General features: G+C 39.3%; 2 protein-coding genes across 2 annotated transcripts in view; one reads left to right on the plus strand and one right to left on the minus strand.

The window, feature by feature from the left end:
• Nucleotides 1–10,782: 10,782 nt before the first annotated feature.
• On the plus strand, nt 10,783–12,548 carry LOC148424509 (small EDRK-rich factor 2-like). Its single transcript, XM_088413312.1, has 3 exons — nt 10,783–10,925; nt 11,951–12,059; nt 12,147–12,548. Exons 1-3 carry the CDS (start codon nt 10,919–10,921, stop codon nt 12,217–12,219), a joined length of 189 nt encoding a protein of 62 aa, XP_088269438.1. The 5' UTR covers nt 10,783–10,918; the 3' UTR covers nt 12,220–12,548.
• A 1,641-nt stretch (nt 12,549–14,189) lies between these two features.
• The window catches only part of LOC148424510 (semaphorin-4B-like), a 51,685-nt gene continuing 39,386 nt past the window's right edge, over nt 14,190–26,488 (minus strand). The window contains exons 9-15 of the mRNA XM_088413702.1: nt 25,994–26,175; nt 24,891–25,041; nt 24,599–24,809; nt 24,351–24,466; nt 22,775–22,932; nt 21,122–21,213; nt 14,190–20,608 (exon numbers count right to left, since the gene is read on the minus strand). Coding sequence (XP_088269828.1) covers nt 19,836–20,608; nt 21,122–21,213; nt 22,775–22,932; nt 24,351–24,466; nt 24,599–24,809; nt 24,891–25,041; nt 25,994–26,175 — 1,683 coding nt within the window. The 3' untranslated portion in view covers nt 14,190–19,835. The remainder of the gene's footprint in view (nt 20,609–21,121; nt 21,214–22,774; nt 22,933–24,350; nt 24,467–24,598; nt 24,810–24,890; nt 25,042–25,993; nt 26,176–26,488) is intronic.

Raw genomic sequence — 26,488 nt, forward strand, 5'->3', positions numbered from 1 at the left:
CCTAGCACGTTTACAAAACCTCAAATCCAGGATTTAGCAATTTTTTTTAAATTAATCAAATTAATTTGTATTACAATGACATAACATTTAGCAATTTACATTCTTTATTTTATTCTTTATCTCTTATTGTGTGGTGGCGTTTTATTTTTAAACATCAGATTTGTCTTCAAAGTTTAACACTATTACAAACTTCAATTAAGAAAAACATTCGTAGACTTATTTCTTCTGGGCATGTCACCTGTTGCTAGGCGGACTTGACGGCCATTTCTTGATATTTTTTCTTTGGCAATCATGCTTTTTTTTGCATGGTCACCTGTTGCAAGGCAGTTTGAATGACACGAACATTAGCTTGGTGGATTTAACATTTTGGGAAAGTCTCCTCTTTGGCACTACTATTTCTTTGACTTTATATTTAGAGATAGAAACAATATTAAATTAAAAAACTAAAAAATCAGTGACACAGCCAGGATGTTGGTTTTTGCATCAAAGTGAAAACCAACACACTACGTACAAATCCATTTTAGAGCATAACCTCCTAGGCAAAGGTAGCACTGTCGAGCCCCTCCCCCAGTAGCTTTTCAAGAGGTGAGAGCAGGAAGATTAGTCCCTCCTCCACCTCTACCTAGCTTGTCTGTCTCATCCACTCATTGTCTGCGCTTCGCCATCTGTTTCACGGGAAACGGCTAAAGCATATCGACCCTCCAGGGAGCGATGCGCCACACCTGAGGTCACCAGAGTCCCAGGACACCTGCAAGAAATTCAGTTTGTTCACACTACATGCAATCTCACAGAAAGAGTACTGTAGGGGTTTATTTTTGTTCTCCAAGATACACATTTTTTGTGATGTACCCTGTAGGGTTGGTCCACAGCGGAATCGAGTTTAAAGAAATAAGCCGGAGGAAGAGTAATCTAGACCAGATATGGAAAACCTAATAAACTTTGTGTATATTTTCGACCGCTCTTTGCTTCCCAGAATGCATTGCGGCTGTGTAGTCCCTCCCTTTGCTTATGTTCAGAATGTCTCCATTAGATCATTTCAAATGCATTTTTATAAGAGAGCTCCAGATGAAAACTCGCTGGTATGAAAAAAAAAAGTCAGACAGTCAAGGCCTCGCTGTGCAAAGTGCAAGAATTTCAAGGCTGCATGTTACTTGCGAGGCATGTTGACAGTAGATTATTCACCGTGAAGCTAGCACGTCTACAACTATGTTCTTGTAAAAATACAAGAAAATTTATCAGCTTCATGTTTTGTGAATGGTCATTTTGTAATCGGAGTAACACTACAGCATGAGATTGAGCACAATACAATTTTGAATACAACTTTTAAAGTTCACCCCTGCCCTTCCCAACAAACAGGACCACGAAATATGAAAAGTTGCATTTTCCTTGCACATAGTATTGTAAAATAAATTAAAAAAAACATGTTGACTTACCTGTTATTGCTTACACAAAATGTGGAGCAAATACCTAATGTGAATAAATGGCATTATTCGGTGGATTTAAAATCTAAGGAACACAAATGGTGCTGCACCACATGTATACAGACAACAATACAGCCGTACAGTACAGCAAAAGAAAAAAGTATTTTTGGAACTGCTCATTGCTACACGGAGAATGACGAGTTCATGTTTTTTTAGATCATAATATGTAAACAATTGGAAATAAGGACACATACTGTAGTAAGTAAATTCAATTTCCTGACCGTTTGAGCCTAATTTGGTAGCAAAAACCATAACCAAATGTTTTCCGTAGTTGCAAATCAGCCATGCACTTCGATCGCAATGAATTTTGAACCATTCCTCTTGATAGAATGTTGCAGTTCACAAGATTCCTGGGATATCTGGTGTGAATAGTTCTCAAAATTCCACCTCTGATAATAAAAAACATGTTTCGGGTAGCGTTCGACTACTACTACTGCGCCTGCAGAGAAGCAAAGATATTCAGCCCAAAGGAACAGAGAAACTTCCAAGAAAAAAAAAAGGTTGGCGCAAACTTTAAATAAACCTTTTTACATGGTCACACATACAAACACACGTGTGTAAAAAAACTGTCTAAGAGTTGTGTAGGGTTTTACAGCCGCCACTTTGACACTGACTGCTGTGACGCACGTGCCACGCGTGAATTCCACTCGTTTTTTGAAAAAAAGGTGTCGTGGTTTTCGTTACATTCTGCTTGCAGCACGTTTTGTCTGGGAACATCACGCAGCAGACAACAATAAATGGAGTGTGCCGTCGGGTGAGGATTTCATAATTGGGAGCAGGAGTCCACGTCCTTTTTAAACCACGGGGCGCTGTGTGACAGTGAGCCAATAAAAGTTAGATGGCAGACTACTGAAGCATTTATATCGAGGGACCAGGAAGTGGTGTGTCATTGAGAGCTTGTTTGGACTGATTTTTTTATTCCTTAAAGAATCCACCCAAGGTCTACAAAAACAATTTCAAGTCCAATTTTGCACTTTTAGGTTCTGCTTTTTCTGGGTTTCGTTTCCAAAAACAAATCTCAGGAAGATCGTACTTGTGCATACTCTCTTTTGAGTTTTTGATGTGCGAGGCAGGACGCAGGTCAAGTGCACTGCACATTTGCTACAGTTTGAGATTTGGGGTTTTATTTTATGCTGCAGCCTTCCTGTAAGGAGTTTGCATGTTCACCCCATGCTTGTATCTCCATGTATTGCTGTTTTAACATATAATTTATTCCAAAAAGATGCCAAAGTTATTGTCATACAGTACCAGGAAAAAGTTTGAAAATATCTTGTTTTGTGAATTACCCAATTAATCTTTTTTACTTTAAAAAAAAAATCTTTTTAGTCAGAGCTACATTTTACTGCAGGCACAAATGCACCTTACAACCCTGCACAGTGCAGGAAAGCTGCTGAATACATAATATTTTGCACTACATGATATTTTGCACTAGCTTCCTCATATGTATACAGTTTTCACTCAAGCTGTAATATGCTCAGAATGTAAGTATATTCATTTATTGGTGGTTCACTATTACAACAATAGTTGTTGCCTTACTTTTGTTTTTCTTCCTACCTTATTATTTGCTCGGTTATAGAATGTAGTCTGCTCAGGGAAGTGAACAGTACCATTGTGTGGTATTACTATGCATATGCATATGACTGGTTTGATCCGTAACATGCCAAAATAAATGCTAAAATGTTGATACTTGTTTTTCACAGAAATTGTAGATTTTTTTAAAGATATCATTTTGTCAATTAATCGAAGAATCAGATTTAAAAACAAGACATGTTTTGATTGCGATCCTGTTATGCAAAAACTGTAATTATATATTACAGTACTGTTTGCTCTGTAACATCAGAATATCGGCAAAAATGTTGATTATTGAATTTCAAAGTAAAAGGAGTTATGCCATTTAGATCTAACACAATATTAATAAGTCTGCTCTCATAGAAGAATACATAAATGAGAGAATATTTGCTGTCAAAAGTCTAAAATTTTCGGGCTCAAGATAATTTTATGTCTAAGATCAATTAATCGAAACCAAAAAGAAGTATTGCTTTGTGATGTGGAAAATCTTTTATGAGTTGGAATGACTTTCAATCCACACAGTATGTTTAGACCTCTTAATTTGTTTGAGGCCGTTTCAAGGTGTCTCCAAACTTTTGACTGTTACTATACATTACTGCTAAAGTTGCACCTCTTCAACAAAGCCGCCGCATGATGCATTCGCTTTTGAAGCCTGATTAGAGTTGTCGGCCACAACCAAGTAATCACGTGTGAAATCCACCCACGCAAAGAAGACCTCACAAAAGAGCAATACCTCATCTTGTCTCTGAATGTATTACCTCTCATTGGATGTCCATTCTTCAACCGCACGACTGAAGCCATCACATCCACGATCGAGTGGGCTTCCTGCTGCTCTGATGACTCATTTGGTCTGCGGACGTCATCCTATTCAAGGCAGGTGACTTTGGAGTCTGCACGACATCATTAGATTTCCTTGGGGGGGGGGGGGGGGGGGGGGGGGACAGTGGCTAAATTATTAGGCACAAAATGAATAGATCCAAAAGATCTATCAAAAATGTTGCTGTGACAAAACAAATCTGAGTTGCTTTTTTTCCCCTTAACAAAATAGACTTCATTTAGTGCATGGAGATGACTGCGCAGCATCACTGTCACCAATGAAGGAAGGTTAAAAATAGCTTAATGTCGTTTTATGTTCGAAAGCATCACCAAAATTGCACCGGAGCATGGAATGAATCAGCGCTGACACAGATTGAGAAGCAAATTGACAATTGGAAATAAACGCCCAATCAAAATGTTCCCATACAACTCAAATGCGTCATAGCATATTGTTGCTAGGTTGGAAGTGTTTGTGCATGTTTTAGCCTGCTAATGAGCATTAAAATGGGATGTTATCAGTCAATGATGGTCATCTAGGCAGCATATCAACGCATTTGTGGTTACAAGTTTGCAAAATTGGACGTTGTACTGGAGAAACACTGGTCTTTTAGTTTGAGCTAGCTAGCTACAGGGAATGGACATCAGGGATAGGTATAAAAATTGACTATAGACAAATGCATGTTGTTGGGCCCTGAAGGTTAAAGTAAGTGATTTTAAACGATATCTAAAAACCTTTCCAGAAGCTCGACGTGGCATTGTTGCCGCATTGGATGATGTCGGTACACTGAATGTTTCCAAAAAGTGAATATAATGATGGTGTAGATCAGGAGTATCAAACTAATCTTTATCGTAGGCCAAATTGTTGTTCTAGTTTCATTCAGAGGGCCGGTATGACTGTGAAATCAAATCAATTTTAAGTGTGTTTGTCACACATTTACTTCATTTTGAAATGAGAGGCTGGTAAAATCTGTTCAAAAGAGAGATTGGGTACAAAAAAAAAAGTCCAAAAATTTTAAAAGATAGAGATCACTTGCAAATTTGGTATGTTAGCCAGGAACTTGAAGTCATATCAGTATTTGGCGGGCCACATAAAATGATGAGGCGGGCCGGATCTGGCCCCCGGGCCTTGAGTTTGACACCTGCGGTGTAGATAAAGTGTACTCCATTTGCCATAATGATCTAATTGGATTTTTTTTATCTGTTAATAGTTAGACAATTGTGTGTGTTTTTTTTTTTTTAATGGAGGTGAAACATTTTGCTTTTGGGGACATTTTGATCTGGATTGGATCTGGATTATGCTTTTGAACCGACAAAAACAGAAAATGATACATCCAGCCCGTCCTCATATAGATTGTGGCTGAGGTGCACCTGAGTTTGGGCGAGTGGCGGGATACACGTCGCCAGCCAATCACAGCACACATTGACATCAAACCATTCGCTCACCCTTTGACAGCGATAAAATAGTTGAGTCCTCAACTAACCTAATCCATTATTTATTCTCATCGCATTGTCTTTTATGGTCCGGGGACCTTTGCACAGACAAGAAGCTTCTAATTCCGTCCTTCATAATATTTGTCTGAACTGTGTCCTCTCAGGGAAAAAGCCACTGTGGATGATTTTCACTCCTCCAGATGATTGGCGAGGGAATTGAACATGCCAATCCAGTCTTCTGTGCACACCCTCATCAACTCCAGATGGGTGAGGGCTTCCCATGTGTCCTGCGATGTATCTTACCGAGACTGGTTGCCATGGAGGAGACTCCCAAGTCTGGGACGCTACTTATAGAGTCAATCTTTTGGGAGTGTCTGATGGTTTATTTACTTAAGTACTGTACATTGGAGAGGGAAGAAAGTACCGTTCAATTGAGTCGGCATTGCACAGACACATGATGTAGTTAGTTTTCCCACTAGTGGTCACCAACCATTATAATCCGGGGATAGCAAAGGCAAAACATGTCATGTTTGACATAAACCATATTGCTGGCTATTAACGGCAGTTGCCAGTCACGTTTTACATTAAGTAAATAAATTTCCCTTCATGAAAAACTTCCACACATAACATCAAAAACTTCAAGTAATTCCAACATGTTTGTCTCAATAGTAATTAACTTTTTCTTTCTTTTTTTTAATGGATCTTTAAATCAAATCCCTCATAATTATTTTTTCATTATTGAAATGTTTCCTCATTTGTTTACTCATTGACATGATGAAAAAATATTGTAATTACTTGGTTAAAAAACAAACAAAAATATCAAAATTGCTTTGTAAAAAACTAAATGTTTCATATATATATATATATATATATATATATATATATATATATATATATATATATATATATATATATATATATATATATATATATATATATATATATATATATATATATATATATATACATATATATATATATACTTACACCGAAAAACTCTTTTTTGACTTGTTGGCAAAGGCTCAACTTATTACAAACATTTAACATGTACTTGTAGTATGATATTTTTTTTTTCTGTAGCTGTCACAATTACAATTACGGTACATTTGTTATGTATCCTATTCAAGGTAATACTGGTCCGTGTATTTCATTAGTGCCTACACCTGCCCCGCTGTGAGAAGCCATTACAAATGATTTTTTGAAGCCGTTAAGGTGGAATTATGAAATACATTATGTGGCTTTTAAGTGCCAAATGTGACGCAGTTGACACTACTGTTTGTGCATACTCACAAGGCCAAAAAGATTTACACAATGAAGTTCTGCCAAGCAAACACTGTGAGTCAGCCAGGAGACAGAATTAATTTACAGAGGCAGCCTGGAGACGCAAACAAAAAGTAAGAGAAAATCAGAGGAAAAATATTGGCATTATCTGCTATCAGCAGAGGAAAGCTAAGACTCTTCTTTTTGAAAATCAATTTAATGCTAGAGCAATTATGACCCAGAAATTAACCATCCTCACCCCTTACCCCCACCTACTCAATAGCCTGGACATTATAATGCATAGAAGACTAAATCGTGTTACCCTGGCAACCGTTTGAACACACATGGTCTGGACAATGTCAAGATTTAATTTGACTCTCATAATGACTTCTCAGTATACTCATGTCCATTTTCTACCAGAGGTTCAGTTTCATCTGCAGGCGTTGTTTGCGCTTGGTAATGTGGAACACACACACCCCAGAACTTTTTAACAAGAGCCTGTTGCATTTCGAGAAGACGTGATACGCTCATTCGTTTGGGTCCTGTCATAAAGCAGCAGCGTACGAAGGACGGCGTCTGGTGTAATTTTAGCACAAAATGAAAAGAAAAAAGCCACCATTTTCTCCAATGATGACTGCTCTCGTCTCAAGGAGAACATTAAATTAGTGTCTGGAATGTTTCACTGTGAGCAAAAAGTGTTTCAAACAGTTGCATGATGGGAGCACGTTTCTGCTCATATAATTTCATAAAATATTACTCATTCTAGGCACTGGGTCTGAAGCAGCTGTTTCAAAGCTCTTGGCTCATTATATTAGTCACGTTATTTCCGCAAGAACATAAATCGCTAATCAAGGCTTTCCTTTGGGAATCAATAATCTGAAACCTCTACTGTTGAATACACTTGACCATAGGATTATATGCGAAAAGTGCAATGCGAAATAACTTTGCATTGCTTGTCAACAATAGCTTTCTTTGAGTTAAAATAGTAAAAATGTACTTAAAAATATACATCAACTTTTATACATCTACTCTTTTATACAGGAACTTAAATGGGTACATTGAGTTACACATTGAATTTTATTATACAGCAGTTGGTTGGAGCACTTGGATATATATAAAAAAAAAAAAAAAACGCCACGAAACATCCATTGAACCGTCATCTTGACTACCTATCCTCACAAAGGTTGCAGGTGTTGTAGCCTATACCAACAGACTGAATGGAGGAGCCAAAAATGGGAATTTTGCAGAATGAACTGGAGGGCCAACAAAGCAAAAAAATGTGTCAAGAGACCATACACATAACACTTGTTCCTCCAATCAAATCAATCCCCTCAGGAAACCAATACTTCTAACAACAGTTTTGTCCACATTTGACTTATGTACTCCCAACCTTGATTAGCCAGCTGTGTGCTCCTAAATACACCTTTTCATCACTTGGACATTATCTATAGTAAAACTTTGCAACTAATAAATGAAATGCTGTCATTTACTTAGCAGAGTTGGTGTAAAATCTTTCCTCCCCACCTGGAAAAGATAAGGTGGGCCTGTATTTATTCTTGAACGGGCGGTATGAAGGCGGTGTACAGGCGGCATGAAGAGCATTCCTCCTTTTGGTGATATTGCAAATAGTGACAAAAGAATGGATGTCGCTTATTATCTGCTTGAGAGCACACAATAAGCAAGGAATTCTCAGAAACGCACCAGTTAAGAATAATAACAATTTGGGGTTTATATGACGAGGAATCAACCATGTAACATGGTAAAAGCTCCAAAAAGTTGATTTTCCATAACTTGGGCCCTTTAAAACTCACTTTAAAGTTCAAAGTTTTTTTTTCCGATAGTGATTTTTCCCTCTGTTTGTGCATGGAAAAAATAGTCTCCAAATCTGTAACGAATCAGATTGTGTCCTACAGTTTCCACTGTTATGTATATTTTTCATGTGGCTCTTATCTGATTCTTTTTTTTTTTTTCATTGCTCAGCGTTAAGCCCTAACAGTTGCGTATGTGAAATTGAAGCCAGCCTCCTGCTGGATTGATCTTTTGCTTCCAAGACAAAAGGTCGGCCGGGGCAACATCTGCACAACAGAAGAGATTACACATGCGTGTCTTCTTTTGTCCCGAAATAACTTTTGATCACGGGGGACGAGCGCCCTCAGGCAGTGGGACCAAAGGTGGAACGTTATGCCTTGCGATTTGGGGAAGGTCATTTTTGTCTGAATCGAACATCTCCACTCTACTTCCAAGCGTACCGTTCATGTTTTTGATCCAATAATGCATCATGAGTCACACCTGTAAACGGGAAAATAAAGATTTCTGATATGTTCATGCGGAAGTAGGACGGATGATCACATTACATGCTGTGCTGAAGCAAACATCGAAAAACTTCACAACTGGCTAACATGACCTATTTTCTGTTAACACATTAACCCACTTTTGATGCTCCTTTACACAATGACAACGACAACAGGATATGCCGTTCACAAGTGACGAGAGAAAGGGCCCGGTGATGTGAACCTCTGTGTTGCATAATACATAATAGCTGATGATAATCATGATATTCTTCTTTGTGGAGATTTGAAAAAAAAAAAAAAAAAAAAAAACACTACTAGGAGGTAAAACTTGAACAAAAAAACTTGAGAAGTCTTAGAAAATGTGTTAACTCATTTGATTCCACAGTCATATTATTACAATTTTTTTACACACACAGACACCTGGGATTGAATATCTTCGATTCTTCGAATGAAAAAAGATAAAAATTGAAATAAACAGCTTTGATATCATTTAATTTGGAAAAAAATCTACCAGAAGTGTATGTGTATTTATCTGCTAAGATGAGCCCTCTCTTTAACTTCTTCGGACAACCCAGGCTAAACTTAGCGCTTCCCAAATGCACAAAGATCTGAGACTCCTGTTGAGATGTATGATTTCAACAATATTGCTCCAATTAGTACTTCTCTATTAGTCAGACTTTGGGAACCATCTTGTGGCATCTTAAAAACTCAGGGAATTTAGTCATGAATATCTAACCATGAAAGGGTGTTGACTGTACATGTTTTTAGCCCCCAAAGAAATCCTGATTAAACTTGCATAAAATTGCGCATGAAGAGTGGATGCAGTGCACGGCATTGAACGCATTGGAAGTGTAAATGTCAAAATGGCCAGGTGGCACTTATTGCTCCAGGATGGCAAAATAATTTGGAGGAAGAGTGTCGCGAACAGCTGTGGAGGAGCAAAACAAGTTGGAGGCAAACATGCCGTGTCGCCAGCGGCCTAATAAACTGGACCACAGTCTTTCTTTCCTTGCATGCAATTTGCAACCCTGTGATCCCTGTCTCAGCATTTCATTGCTTTGCTGTCTTCAGACGAGTCAAGACACTCTGGACGTGTGGTGACTGAACACCGCAAAAGTCTTTCTTTCCCTTCTCTCGTGACGGTCATCTTCACTGAAATTACATGCAGACAGCAGTTCAAAAGAATTTTTAGGCTTTATATGAGTCGAAGTTACAATTATGGGCGGCAACAAACTGGTTAGAACGGTGATTTCCAACTTTTTGGGCCAAGGTCAACATGCTACATCATACAAAAAGCCACAGAAAGTATAAACACTAAAATAACAATGACCTTGTCTCAATTTGTACTTAAATTCACTTGAAATTTGGGTCTGGTTAGTTGAACACAAATCAAATATACCTACAGAAACTTTTTGGACTTTCTTTCATTAGCTGTCAGCCTATGAAAATCTCTGATATGATTCTGCATATTCACAAATACCAAATCCCTGTGTAAGTTAAGTTATTTGTTTTAAAACGTATCATGAAATAAAAACCTTTTTTAAAACAAGGGTGTTTCTCTTTCAATCATTTTTTTCGTATTTTTACTTGTTAAAATATGTACGCCTTCATACTAGCGACTGAGACTTTTTACCATTATGTTGGTAAAGGCTCCCCCCTAGTGGCCAGATATTGTTAACGACTTTGCGGCTTAGAAATTATAGTGCAATAAATTGAGTTCTTTTACCCTCAGCTGTTTTCAATTATAACTTTAATACGACTAAACTACAACCCCAAAATGAAAAAAATAGTGAAGGACAAAAATCCTTAAATATGCAACAGGCGGGTATCAAACCGTGAGCGTGTGAAGGGGTCGATTGTAATTGTAACTGGTTATGATTTGTGACCTTTACGCATGCGCGGTGTGCGCCAGGAATGTTCTGGTTATTGCGGCCTATCCTGTGCGCAAGCGCAGTGGAGAGGCGCAGCACAAACAGGCGAGGAGGGCGACTGGCAGAACGCAGAGGGACAATTTGGCCCTTCGGCTGAGCGTTTTGTGGATTTGGGTCGACGGAAGCATCGGTTACCAAAATGACCAGTGGGTATCGACAAATATAAGTTTACCGTAAGGCCTTATATACTTTAAAGCAACTGCATGCAGTATGTTCTTGTTTGAAAACCGAGTCCCGGCGCCGTCTACTTGCTGAAAACAAACGTCACTTTTCTCGCGGTACTTGGACGTTTTGAAATGTGTCCCTAAATCCGCATTATATTTTTTTTTTCTTTAAGAGACACCTTGCTTGATTACCAACTGCTTTCAAAGTGACATTTGTCCATAATCAGTTTTATTATTGTCTGATGTAGCTAGTTTGTGGCCTACCGAAATTGGCTGCCACAAACGCTCTTCAAGCACCGCTTTTATTAAATTGATCACCTAGAATGACTTGTTAAAATCCATTTGAGTTAAATCAATAACGTTTTTTTTTTCAATCGGGTGTGGAAACTTGTTTGACAGTTATGTTGTGCAGCCTGTTTCTGTGTTATTGTGGTTTGAGCTGCCCGTGAAGCAGCTCCACAGCGCCCCCCTGCCACGTCGTCTGCTTTTATATTCTGCACGATTTCACTCATCGGTTTTACGTCAAAATACGACTCGAGTTTATGAACGGCTCGGTTCACACCGCACTTGCTGTGTTTTTTGTTTGATTAACACTTTAAGGCATGAAAGCGTCAAACACCCGTCCTCGGGGGCCAGGGCCAGTGTCCTGCATGTTTGCAAAGTTTCTCTTTGCAATACACCTGATTCAAATGATTAGCTCATCAGCGGCTTTTGCAGACGCCTCAACGATCCGATCATTAGAATCAAGTGTGTTGGAAAGAGAAACTTGGAAAATATACTGGGCACAGGGCCTCGAGGACTGAGTTCGACACTTACGCTCAAAGGGTTAAGTATAAACTGTTGCAGAGAGTATTTACTGTAATTAAATTGTGACTTTTACCACACAGCCTGGCTTAAGCGGAGTATATAATAACAGATTTTTAACATGGCACACAAATCTTCAAATGTGACAGACCCTACATACTGTGTATAATGTTTCCAACTAACTTTTTTTCTTTCCCCCCCAGGGGGAAATCAGCGTGAGCTGGCACGTCAAAAAGCTGCCAAGAAGGCTAACGAGAGCGGCAAAGGGAAAAGAAGTGACGACGGGCTGTCAGCTGCTGCCCGGAAGCAGAGGTACAAGATGCCATGCGTCAAGGCACAACTTTGATTGAAATTTAGGTCGAATTCATACTAAAGACCCCACTTGTCTTTTCTCTTAAGGGATGCTGTAATAATGCAGCAAAAGCAGAAAAAGGCGGACGGTGGCGAGAAAGACAACCCAAAGTCCAAGTGAAGAGCTGACTTCAACCCATAATCAGCATCCTTCCTTATAGCTCTAAAAGCCAGTAATGTCCTTTTTTAAAACTATCTTAGACTCAACCTAAAATTGAGCCTACACGTTCCTTATGGCAATGGAATATCATGGTATATTTTTCTGGGGTGAAATTGTTCGCCGATATCCCTCACCGACGCCACTTGCATGCAGGAGGAGCGTGGCGTTTTTAGCAGCAGGAGAAATATGAACAATTGTCCACACAAAGCGTGGTCGTAGCTGTTGTGTTTTTTTTCTTGTACAAATCATGTCTCCTGGTGGTTACAAATAAAGAGTATCTTTGTAGTTCATGCTTGCTTGGCTCATTATGCGACATGACAGGTGAATTCATCAGTGTTGGGGTGAAAAAACTCCCTAGTTTCTGGTATTTCATATGACTGACACATCACAAGATGACAGCAAACATCAGAAGGGTACCAGTGATGCCATAAAGATAATCTGACGGACATAGATAAGGACTTGGAACTTTGTTGTTGGAAAGTAACTGGCTGCATGATGCATAATGCTTCATCTACGTTGCTCGGTATGGACATATGTTTGTGTGTACTCATTTGCGTGACGCAGGTGTGTCGTAGTGATGGGCCAAATGAAACTCGCATTCGGCGCGTGCCTAAAACAAAAGTGGCTGTGGAAATGAAGCCCTGATTTGGTGTGTGTGTATGAAATGATGACAATAATTGGTTCAATTAACCTAACGGAATTCTATACATATATATTTACTGTATATACATACCATTTGGTGTGGTTTATTTTCGGTTTAACCTTCCTCTGATACGTCTAGGTCAGGGGTGTCCAAACCTGGTTCTCGAGGGCGGGTATCCTGCGTGTTTTCCACGTTTCTTTCCTATACACACCTGATGAAAACGTTCAACTCATCAGCAAGCTCACCAGAAGCCTGATAATGATCCTGATCATTTGAAGCAGGAGCGTCAGGGAAAGAAACTTGGAAATCATGGAGGACAGCGGCCCTCTAGGACTGAGTTGGGACACCCCTGATTCTGGGTCAAATGTTTAGGGTAACCATCAAGTTCTGCAGAACTTCCTGATGAGCTGATTTGGATCAGGATCTTCAGAGGAGGGTTTCCTTAAAATCATGCTGGATAAGTGCCCTCAAGGACCGCGGTTGGTGACCTGCTGAGTAGGTCCTGGGTTTGTTGAAGTTAAACTCAACCCTACACAAAATACTGTACTTTATTTCTTACCTTTATAGTATTTACGCCATACAGATACTGATAAAAGTGCAATATCGCTACTTATGGTCATTTTGTCATACAATTTTATTTCATTCTGTGTTTTTCACTGTTTGGTCTTTTAGACCACTTAGTGGCGCCATAGAGCAAATGAAGCAACATTAACCCTTGAACTATGTGCAGAGCTTCATTCAGTCATCAGTAAATACTCCATACATAGTCACAATCAAAAAGTTTTTCTGTTTTTTTTTTCCTGCAAGGATCATTAGCATCCACCTAAAGGCCTCTCAAATAATTCAAATAGAAAAAAAAATTAACCAGCAGAGGTCTTCGTGTGCATATGAAGCCTCAAGAAATGGAACGTTCTCTCAAACCAGTTGAATAGAAAGGTTCAAGGCTTCATCTGCATGTCCAGTCGTAGAGCAGATTTAACTTAGCATAAAACTGTAGGTAACAGTCCAAAAAAATAAATTATATATATATATATATATATATATATATATATATATATATATATATATATATATATATATATATATATATATATATATATATATATATATATATATACACACACACACACATACATACAAGGAACTAAATGCTTAAGCATTTGTCTTAATGTCAATTGATGATTAAATAATTAAAACTTTATATACAAAATGGTATATAGTATACCAAACAATTAACATGCACATACACATGTACACACACACACACACACACACACACACACACAAGTTTTGTCAAAAACATTCATTTTATTCATTAATCTTAAAAACTTTAAAATAAAGTGCTTTTTATGTACATTTTAACAAAAACAACAGTCACGACTCATTTCCATAATACAAAAAAGTACAGTTCACAGGTATTTACACAACAAATAATTATAATAACAATAATAATAAAAAAAACAAGAAGAATCATGCAGGCAAGACCACATTTGTCTATTTTGTTTTTCAATCAACTTTGTGGATGGTGTTTAGTTAATGAATGAATGAAGCCAATATAGAATACCGAATGTTAATTGTGTTGTGCTGGTCTTTATCATGGGTCTGTTTGAACAAAATAAAAATTAAAAACGCAATGAGGTGGCCATTACAGAAAAAATGGCTGCAAAATAACTCATCCGGCTACAATCATGTCCATTACAGTATATGTTGCGTCACTGAGGAGCCACTCGAAACCAAGAAATTGCTCTGAAAAAAACAGCTTGTCATTAATAAATATGCAAGATGATTAAGGCCAAATGGTAAGCGTACACGTCAGTTTGCGTCTTTATAAAGGCATGAATGTGCAAAAAGAAAACAAATATCTATTTTGAGCATCCCCCAGTGTTATGGTTAACAGCTAACGTCAATAATGACAGCATGACCCGTGTTGTTGTGATTTGTAAATGCTGGGCAGTATGACATGGCACGTGGCGAAAACAAGGCAGGAGAACAAAGGCATTTTGTACTTTTGTGAGGCAATCAAGCATATCAAAGCAGGATATTCTTTTATAGTTCACGTCAAGTTTCCAAGACCCTAACTCAATTTTCATGAGTTCCACTGAGGAAAAACAAAGCAAAAGTGGATTCCAATTATTATCCATATAAATTAGCATAGTTTAAGATATTTAGCTGTTAGCTTCACAGAAATGGTGCTAAATTAAAGAATTTGGCACGGATACTGATTGATGGGTGCACTTGTGACAGTGACTTTCCAGTTCAGTGATATAAATTTGCTGATTTAAACACTATTGCAGTAGGTAAATTGGCACAACCACACGATTGTCCGACTCAAACTAGCTTCAAGAGCAATTCTCGCAAATGAATCTCAAAGAGAAAAACAGTTTTCTTACTATTTCTGCAATTGCAAATAAGCTAGCAAGAGGCTAATGTTAACAAATGGCCCCAGTATCAAGAGTGCAAACCTTGAATACTCCAGTCCGTTAGTATAAATTTACAGATTTAAAACTGAGCTGTTAGCTTAGTTATGTTTACTAACATTTGGTTCAATTTACACATTTTTTTTGGCACATTTCAAAACTGTAGCGCATGTCAACTTTGAAGTTATTGAGGCACTGCTAATAGCTTCTATATGCAATTGCTATAGCTAGCTATTATACAAAGACATTACGAAACTAGGGTGACCACATTTTTCAAAAAGAAAAACTGTGAACTTGACAAGATTGCTGAAAATGAAATATGCACACCACGAACTGTTCAGAACAAATTTGATCACTAGTCAGTCTAGTGAGCGGGCGTTGTTATTTTAGCTCATGCTAACTGCTATCTTGCATGACAGTTCAACAACATTAAACTGGTTTTTACAACTCCCATGATCCAAACATTTTTCATTTTTACTGGTGTGGTGCCAGTGTAGTAAAATTTGTATCGTCTACCCTTGCAAATTGAGTTGACAAGCAGCCGTTAGGATTTGTCTTATATAAAATCGGAACAAAACAATGGAGCTAGCAAAATCACACAAGGCTAAAATTGGGACAGTCCTGGTTGAAACAGAACATCTGGTCACCCTATTCAAATCATAACAGTAAAATGACATAACATTCCTGCTTTAATATGCTTGATCCACAAAAACAAGAGTCCTCATTAGCAGTGACCTATGACGGCAGCAAAATATTTTGGGTTAGGCAAAGAGTTCAGTTCTATCTCTACAACACATCTTACACAAGGTCCCTTAAAAACACACACACAATATTACGCACAGACAGTCGATATAATCAAAGCAAAATAAAAAAAATAAAAAATAAACACAAACCACTTTTTGCGCTCTACGCTGTGCAATTACACCGTCAGCTGGATGGGAGCCAACACGGCTAGTTGTTGCTCGACTCTTTCTGCTGAAATAGATACAAGTTTATTGTTCAGTGAAATGGTGCAGTATATATATTCCAAAATGGGGTGACCTTATGGTCTGGAGTTAGTAACATTATCTACTGGTTTCCTGCATTTTTGCATGTCTTTTTTAGTAAGTCTTGATAGTGTATACAGAATGTTCACAAAGGTCCCTGTTTTCTAGCAGTTTTCTCAGTAGTTGCATTTGAATGTGGAAAATGACGTCGCCGTGCAAAAATCAAAATTATTTGTGCTTTCGCATCGACACGCATGGTAATTGACCTACTGATTAATAAGGAAGTCTGTTTATTTTTCAAATCCGCTTAAAAAAAGAAATAAAACATGCCAAATATGGTAAGCGTGAGCTACACCCGCTCAGCATGATGCTGGCATCAGGCAGGAGTTCAGAACATTCAGATGGTCTCCCATAAAAAAAAAAAATAATTCTGAAATATTTCCAGGATGATCAAAAGTAAAATGCCAATTTGTAAACTAAAAAAACAAAACATTTTTTGCAGTGTTGCTCTGCACAACTATTTCCAGCAGGTGTCATACTTTCAATTTGATAGTGATTTAACTGTGTATCAGTAAATGTGTGGTGGTGTTTTTTCGTGTCATTTTTTGTTTATGTCTGACAGACTTTGTTCTTTGATACGTGGCTTTATTTGTAGACATGCTAAAAATTAGACTGTGGCACTGCTCAAATTCAGCAGACTGTATAGTTTATATTGAATACAGAGTGGTTTTATTGGGCTTGTTGCCTATGAGTCCAGCCTAGCAACATGTAACCAGGGAAAAGCAATTCTGTGAGTTTAAATAGCTGTACCTGCTAACTAAGTTTATTGTTAAAGTTTTGACATTTTTTTTTCTGCACCGCTGAGTATATTGTTGTAGTAAGAGAAACAGACAGTAAGAGAGTAGTGTAGTTTTCTTGTTTAATGTCTATCTAAGTGGTCTGCGACCAACAGGTTTTTTTTTTTTTTAAATTTGTATAAAAATGCCACTGAACACAGGATGATACTTTAGTGCCTTTAGAGAAAGCCTCTGTGTGCTCTTTGCCATCCTAAAACAAAGAAAGTTGAAGTGGTCATCACAACACAATGACAATATTGCATTTCGGTAAATTGTTGCTTCTTTTTTTACGCTTTTTTTTTTTTTTTCTTTTTTGGCACAAAGCATGGGGTGATTCGGTGCAACCCTGAAGATTTTATTTTATTTTTTAAAACTCCTTGGCTTTCTGTTCAATAAAGCGGGGTATACACATACCGACTTTTCGACGTGAAATAATCTGAGTGTGTTCTTAATGCTCTTGTAGTGTGGCGTTCTCGAGATGGTAAACAGTTGTCTGTTGTAGTGCCAAGACAGACCTGTGAGAGGCAGTGTGGTGCCACATGGCATCCAGACAGCAAAAAATACACAGAAGAAATAGAAGATGGGCGAGGCTGTGTTCGGAATAGCACTGTTAGAATGTATAGCGATGATTAACAAGAAAACAAAAATAAAAAAAAAATTCCACTGGGTATGGCACTAATACATAAAAAAATTAATATACAACGTTATAGGTGGACGTACAGTGCTTTGTTTGCATTCATTTTGTAAAATACACAACTCAAAACGTGAACGTAATTTATTTTTTTGTTCACTATTTGTTACTGGGAGTCCACTGACTGACAATGTGGTTACGCAACGGCAATGATCTCATTAACGGCACGCCCGAGTAGCATTCAAAAACTATTTTTAAGCTCTGGCCTACCAATGTTGAGGTTGCGTGCTGTTCCTGCACACGAGACCCTGAAAAGATTTAAAAATTGCTTGGCTACAAGAAGGCAGCAAAGCACTACTCATTGACGAATGAAACTCCTCAATTCACCTCAACATTCCTCGGTGACGAGATTCCACCAGATAGCGCCAAAGCAATACGCGTATTTGTTATTCAGCAAAAAGGATTGTTATGAAAACAATTTACACATTTGTTAATTGCAAATACGCCGCGAGTCACTGCAGCACTATATAAAATTCTATGATTTTGGATTAATTTTACAGCGATTTGGAAGTAGGAAATTAGTCAACAATTCCGAACACAGCCCAAGTGTTTGAATATTTAGTAAACATATATCCTCCTGAGACCTGAGCAATTACTTTGTGTCCCCTGTAGTGGATATTTATTTTCCGTCTATATCTTTTGGTTCATTCAAGCTCCCCTACTAAGTCCTGGTGTGCTCAATAGAGGACATCCTAGCCATTCCAGTCATGTCTCGTGCGGAATGCGATTAACTTTGCTGGCTTACTGAGACAAAACAGACACAACAGTGAACTCAAATGAATAGGCTGGCTCTCAGGAGGCTATTGTGTTTGCAATTTCTTCTGAATTTCTAGTGGCAGCTTTTGTGTAAATGACTTGTCAGACATGTTGCACAAAACAACCAGTTGCTCTGGTTGTCATGCAAATGCACCAGGTAAAATCTTTTAAAAAATGCAGGGTAATACTTATCGATAAAACTGAATGGTCTATTTACTCAAATGTTCAAAGTGAATATTACGAGGAGAGTTTTTAAATACGTAAATTGCACCTGTTTATTAACCCATCCGCTGCCACTGACGGTTACAGACGTCAACAATCCATTTTTATTGGACTGGCAGTGAATAAGTCAGTTATTCTATGTCACTATAATTTGCTGCCATAAACGAAGGCAAATGTATTATTTGTGTTAAGTAACTGACAAGCTTGTAGTTTACAGAACATTTAACTCATTCATTGCCAATGACGGCTGTAGAAGTCAAAGATGCATTTTTGCTGGAATGACAGTGAATGAGTTAGAAAAAGAAGTTATGGTTGAGGGGCAAACTCACGTGCTCAGGTTGAGCAACGATTTGTTTTGATAAACATGTAAAAATATATTTAAAAACTCTCCTTTTAAAATTTACTCGAATTTCGGAGTGAAAATTTTTTTTACGTTCACCTCACTCTGTTTGTTTCAGTGCACAGGCTTATCAGTCAGTATAAAATGTTATCGGTATGCGTGTACCCCGCTTAGCGCTCCCATATTTTGTAATCATAGTACCTGCGCGATTCAGCAATGGCGTTCGCCGACCGACAATCCACGATGCATTCACTGGCACGCTTTTCTTTTCCAGCCATTACATTCAGGAGGTACGAATCAGCGCATTTGTTGCATTTTTCGCCGCTCCTTTGAGCTGTCACGATGTCGGTCAGTCACATCGTCCTTCATCTTGTTCATCGTCGTCCTTTTTTTTTTTTGGACCTCCTGGAACCCGAACTTGGCAGCTTTTGTGTGGCCGGGGGCAGTAGACGTCTAAGGACCAACGACTTGAAGACATAAAATACGGAGAGAGCGTCTTCTGTCTCAAATTGCCCCTCTCTGCGCGCAGTTCGTATGCAATCAGTGGCCATGAGGAAATTGACTATAACTATTGGAGAGCAGCCGCCAAGTCCTCAACCCTGTTGGGGCCGCTTTTCCCGCCGTCCCGCGCGCAGCTTGAAAGCAAAGAAAACGAGAAAAATAAAAAAAGCCGCCGGGGTCCGCTCTCACACGATGGAGTCTTTAATATCCGAGCCTAAGCGCACTCTGGGCCGGGGGCAAGTGGGCGAGTACTCCACGTGGCTCTCCCTGATGTTGAGCGGCCGTCCGTCGGACGCGTCGGAGAAGCTCTTGCTCTCCGGCGAGGATTCCCGGGTGGGCGTGCTGCAGATGTAGTTGTCGTTGAGCGTCTGGTAGCCCTTGTGGTCCGAGGTGGACACGGGTATGGTGTTGCCGTTGAGCGGCAGGCTCTCGGCGGGCTTGCCGGCGATCCTGGGCTTCTTCTGCTGCATGCTGGCGCACTCGCCCTGCTTGAGCATGGACTTCATGTGGTCGCGGTTGCGGTAGATGACGAACAAGGAGAAGACCACCAGGGAGAAGGCGAGCAGGGCGCACACCACGATGAGCTCGTTCCAGTACGTCTTGGTGTGGATCTGCTCCGAGCGAGACTCGCCGGGGAGGATCATGACCTCCTCGCGCTTCACGTACGGCGTGCGCGAGCGGCCCAACGACGTCGTGGTGCCCTCCTGCCGGGGTTCCGCTCTCACGCAGTAGTTGGCCAGCAGCTGGCGGAAGCTCTCCTCCTCCGACCAGCACTCGTAGGTCTCCGTCTTGTCGGAGTGCGCCACCACCACCAGGCTGCCCTCGGGCGTGGCGTACAGGAACTGGCTGGCGCCCTCGCTGTAGCGCCACTTCCTCTGGGCCAGGTTGGAGCGCAGCTTGCAGGGTAACACCCGGAATGTGTTGGTGGGGATTGTTATAAGCTGGCAACGGGACCCACCTGTCGCAAAAGTGGAAACAAAAATCAATACGTATATTGGCAAATCTTTTGGATATTTTGTCGGGTTAAACCGATTATCGGCCGGATAAATTATCGGGACTGGTATTTGGTGCGTCAGTCTTTTTTTATTAATCTTACGGCCGATGAAACTCCGCCATGTTTTATGTACACTTGCACTTCTCTGACTAAGGAGTCTCGTACCAGCATTTTCCCGTCCATCGTAGCATCTGATTGGTTAGCCATGCAAATCAGTATTGAAATCCATATATGCATTAACATGAAATAGATAGGTCAGTGGCTTAATGTGATGCCTTGCGGTTCATTATGAAACTAAAACTTGCATGATTTCAGTTGAGCCTTTTAAGAACGAATGTGTGGAGTCCTGGTAGTGCTAACGAGCAATCTGTTAGCTTCATTGCCTAAGCCACAACATTACAAAGTTTTTTATATTCTAAATCATGTGTTCATGCTGCAACATGTGAGTGTAAAAAAAGAAATAAATCATGCACTCACGGGCAGCTCCGGGTCGGGTAGATCTCGGGCCAGAGAGCGTCCTGTTACAAATGGCCGAAGTGTCGGCCTCCTCCACATCTTGCTGCCAGTGGCTAGGGCAGAACATGACATAGAAAAACACTCACAGCTGCAGTTAAGTGACATATTGTGCGCACGTGCACTTCCATCTATAGCCAAGTCTTTCATTAATGGCGTGATCACAGTGCCAGTTCAGCATGACAAAAGGGAACAATCTTCTTTTTAAAAAGATCTTGTGCAAGCTAACTAAGCCCGCCTGTTATTTTTTTTGTTTGTTTGCTTTGAATGAGATTGTTGCCCGTCATTAAAGGGTAACTGCCCCTTTAAGAAGCCCTCTGATGTTTTTAGTGAGCTTACCACCAGCATTTTTGTTTTTCTTTAATGGAGGCTGAATAACTGCAGAATACATGTGTATGTACATTTATATGTACATACAGCATGCACATACACTTATATGTACACCACTTCACAGTGATAAGCAATGTGTTTATCACATAGAAGTTAACATCGTTTTACAATCTACTTTTTACTGGCCCAATGTTAAAAGTGAATATAATGGACCCCCGTCATATGAAATTAGTCCATTCCGGAGTTGAGACCGTAGGGCAAAATTGTCGAATGGCGATCAATAAAACCTATGGTAATTATACTGATGCGTACAAAATCCCAGATAAAAGCAACATTTTTTATTTAAAATTCATAACAAAATAGTATAGTAAGTGCTACTTATACAAAATATACATGTACCTGTATAAAATTAAATAACATCATAAATAAACAACATATAAGGGAAAAATGACATTTTATTTACGTTTGGAGTGACGTGACTTGAGCTACTTTTGCCCATATTCCCTAGTGAGGGTAGTCTAGTCTAGCCTAGCCTTCTTCGCACTGCATTTCTTGATTATCTCCAGCTTCGTTTCCATACTTATTATCTTCTTACTTCTACCTTTAACATCACTCGTAATCTTGGGACCCATGGCTAACCATTTATTGTAAAGTTTGAATTAAGCACGAAAATTCACAGTAAAGACAATATTGAAAACAATCATACAAGATCAAGTCTTTAGCATATCGGCATCTTAGTGACACTGTGACGCCGACCAATAGCAGACCAGCATCTTAGTGAAGTCGCCCAATAGTAGACCAGCATTTTAGTGACGTATGCAGTGACGCATGGAGTGACGTACGAGCATGGTGCAACTTGCAGTCATACACTGCGCACTGATCATCAAGTTTGAATTTTGTAATTGTTGTTGATGCCGTAAAGTGAGAGAAAAGCTGTAAAGACGGGACGAAAAAACTTAGTATTCCACTTTGTAACGTGAAAAAACCCGGGGGTCCACTGTACATACATTTGATTACACAACTTATGTTACGATATGTATTGTATGGTACGGTGTTATGGTACGGTTAACAAACATTTTATGATGTCTCAATTTGACTTTTCATTATTTCCTATGGAAAATTGATATAAAATCGAAACAAACTGGAGGATGGTTGAACAGTACATCGAAGTGGGCCGAGTTCTAAATTATGACACTGTATTTTATTCAGGGGGTTGCACAGCACATCGTGCTTCAGAAATACGAGTGACATCAAAACAGTTTTGCAGTTCCAATCTTGCCACCTTACCTGTCTGGCGGTGCCATCCGCACATCCCGACAAAGGCGTCCAGTCCAGGCACAATAAGGGTCTCTGGACAGGACACACTCTCCGCAGCTTAAGTAATTGGAGCAGTTGGCCACAGGGACCTCCACGAGGCCCGAGTAGGACGAGACAAAGAGGAGGCCCTGCGCAGGGGATGGACGAAAAACATGTCGATAAGGATCAGAAACTGTCAGATGATTGACAGAACCTTTGATCGAAGTCAGTGTGATGTCGTGCCCATCGTAGCTGACTTGGGGCAAAGAGCGGAGTACATCATGGACTGCTCTGCAGCCATTCTTATTTACTGTACAGCTACCCATAACATAAGCCTTTGTGATACTAACATGAATGTTAAAGCGATCTAAAAAAACGGCAGCAAAGTCACCGGTCTCAAAATCACAGATCTGGAGAGTGACCAGATCAATGGCAATGGCCATTCCTGGTCATCACATAGCATGTTTTTTTTTTGTTTTTTTTTTAAAGACCGTTTAAATTATTGACATATATGGCTTACTTCTATATATCCCTGGTGTTGGGTGGAATCTTTCTGTTTCCAGAATCATCACTTTCCAGAGATATGCAAAATGGCAAGTTTGTTCAACTATTAGCATTGCATGATTCAAGTTAGCAAGCACTTTTAAACACTTTCCATCAGGTTCATAATTTATTTAATAATTATGTTATGCATGAGAACAAAAACATACATAAAAACACACATAATGAATGGTATTAAAAAAATCCTCTGTCTAAAGTTGAGTTTTTAAATGACATATTGTTAAATATATTTTTTGTGGGCATCACACCCCACTGAGAAATTTTAAATGGAACTAAAACTTTTCAATTATTTCAATTTAACTGGAGAGCTGTTCATAACTTCATAATAACTGTTCATAACTTCAGGTCAGGTATCCTTTATTGTTATTACCATTGGTACAAGGCAATGAACATGTGACTTAACTTGGCCTGAGAAGAAACCAGAGTTTGAGAACCAGAAGGCTGCGTGAGCTTTACCTCTGCGTTGCCTCACACCAAGACAATTACATAGTTAAAAACAATTTAAGTAAATAGAGCACAACATCTGTCCAGATGTTCTCTTGCTTGGCGCCAGCAGGGTAAATTGGGGGTGACTGCGCATTCACGCAACATTGTCCTCAACTCATTTTACCAGCTTTGCGCACGCCACGGAGTCTATATTAAGGCTGTCTTTCCCAGCAGTATATTAAACAAACATGACTGAATCATCTTGTTTGTCTTTCATCGGCCAGAATACATGGGAAAGTAACTCGGGCTTTATTAGAATGACATAATCTTGCGATAAGAGTCCATCGTGGCCCCTGGGAGAGGCCATTATGTCATAAAGAAAGGAAGGTAATGAAATTGAGCTGCGGCTAAAACACCAGTGAGGATCATAAACTCTGCTCCAGATGGCCGAATAACTCTTACGAAAACGCTGCGAGACGGACCCGGAGGGGGTGGATGTCTTCAGGCGGCACGGTAAATTTAGGCCTCGTGCTGTTTATCTTTTCGACTTAAACGAATCATCTCCACAGAATGTATTTACCCTCTGAGGGTCCAGTTCGATGTGCTGCACGGGCTGCGGGTCGGGAAACAGAACCATCTCCTCGACGATGTGCATCTTGTCGTTGGCGTTGACGGCCTTGTGCAGTTTTCCGTCATCTGGGCACCGCAACGAAAAAAAAGTCAAAAGGTAAACAGAGCTGCACCGACCTTCGTTGGATGAGATGGCTGGGAGCTGTTTGGAATTGTGAAAATGGCGCTCGATAAAGAAAGAACCGAGCCTCTCCGAACCTGTTCCGATAAAGAGCACATCGTAGGCCCTCTCCATGCCCTGGATCTTATGAACTGCAATCTGCGTGTATCGCACGCTGCGTTTCAGCAGCAAGGGTGAGCTGCGGATCACGCTGTCCATCAGGAAATGGTCCTTGACAAAGTTGAGCACCTTGTCGGGCATGTGCAACGATGACTGGATTCCCATTTGCCTGGCGTGGTTGGTCACACACTGCGCGGGTGGGGAATAGGAGGCGAGTGATTGAATACACACTCATCCAAATGGGGAGTATGCTTTTGTGATGCAACTCACCGCTCCGGGTCGGGGTTCTGGTGCAGGGTGGTTGTACGTGTACCACTGCTGGGTTTCCCTGTTGACCTGCCTGTAGCGCCCACTGAAGGCCCGCTCCACTTGGGCCATGGTGAAGGCACAAACTGCTGAGCTGCCCGACGCCCCTTTGTACCTGTCAAAAATCAAACTTCATTCATGTTGTACACATGATTCATACGTTTATCCCTCCAGTCTTCAACATATGTATGAATGATGAATAAATGACATACACCTAGTTGATGGTTGTGCAGAGGACCCCCAACATTTAGGTGTAGTGGGACCGCATCGACCCGTGAATATTAAAAATCCATGAATAAATGAAGAACATGATTACTGCATTGAAAGAGAACTTTTGTGACAAAAAAAAAAAAGCATTGAATAAATGGTAATATACTACTCGTTATATTTTTTAAATCCTTTAAAAATATTGTGTGTGTGTGTGTGTGTGTGTGTGTGTGTATATGAAGGGGGGTCCCCACTATATATATTTTAATGTTTGTATAGTGCATAGTCAATATTTAAATCATCAAGTAATACTATTTAATCTATTTTTCATAATTTTATTTTGTTTTTTTATTTATATATATATATATATATATATTATATATTATATTATATTTTATATATTATATATATTTATATATTCAACTTTATCTTCCTAAATTACAGTACAGTGCTTTTTCTAGTTAATTATCTGACAAATTCTATTTTATTTACTTTAATTCAGAACTATATTTGTGATTAATTACATAATTAAAAATAATGCATTTAAAGACTTTTTTCTTGATTTTAATTTGATTTCATTTAATTTTCAAAGCTTAGCTAATCTTCCAAAATTCTCGTTTGTCAAATATGTTTAAAGTAATAAACAAAAAACAAAACAAAACCTATACTACTATTAAACCGATATACAACTATTTACAGCAAACACATATTTATTGTCATATTTAGAAAAGTCTTTGATTACAATGCACATGATATTTCTATTATATCCTATACAACATAATGTAAAGTGTAAACACAATTTTTTTCTTGAAGCTTTCATAACCACAAATACCTTAACCATTTGTGTCTCTGTCTCTTACCACTGTGATGTGAAGACGCCGTAGAAGACGGTGCTCTCCCAGCTGTCACCCATGGGTTTCAGGACAAACATGTCCTGGATGATGTTGAAAGGGAATCCGTCATCTGGCAGGGAACACAGGAGCTGGGCCTTCAGGAAGGTGGTCCACTTCTTCTGCAGGACGCGCTCACCACCTCGGTCGCCCTGGAAACAAACATCAACAAATGTTTGAACAACTGCTGGACACTTTGGATAATTTTATGTTTCCATGAGAACCTCATTGCCTCATTCTGTGACTGGTGCAAAAAGTAGAGTCTCTAAACCAGGGATGTGAATCTTTGAAATGATTTGATGTACCTTTTATTGCAATTCTGTAAAATATCAAGGTAATTTCACTTCCATAATTGTTCTTGATATATGTCAGCGATTATACACTGATAGAAAGCCCAAATCGTTTAGATATTTTCAGTTATTAACATTTAAAATGTGGATGGACTTATTTTTGCTTTTGAATTTG

The sequence above is a fragment of the Hippichthys cyanospilos genome, chromosome 4, assembly GCF_059441005.1.
Source record: "Hippichthys cyanospilos isolate Australia breed blue-spotted pipefish chromosome 4, RoL_Hcya_1.0, whole genome shotgun sequence".
NCBI lineage: Eukaryota > Metazoa > Chordata > Actinopteri > Syngnathiformes > Syngnathidae > Hippichthys > Hippichthys cyanospilos.

Bases quoted from the DNA above. Each gene is read 5' to 3' on its own strand.
- LOC148424509 (XM_088413312.1), top strand. The intron at 12,060-12,146 runs GTACAAGATGCC...TTTTCTCTTAAG, and splicing joins GCTGCTGCCCGGAAGCAGAG to GGATGCTGTAATAATGCAGC.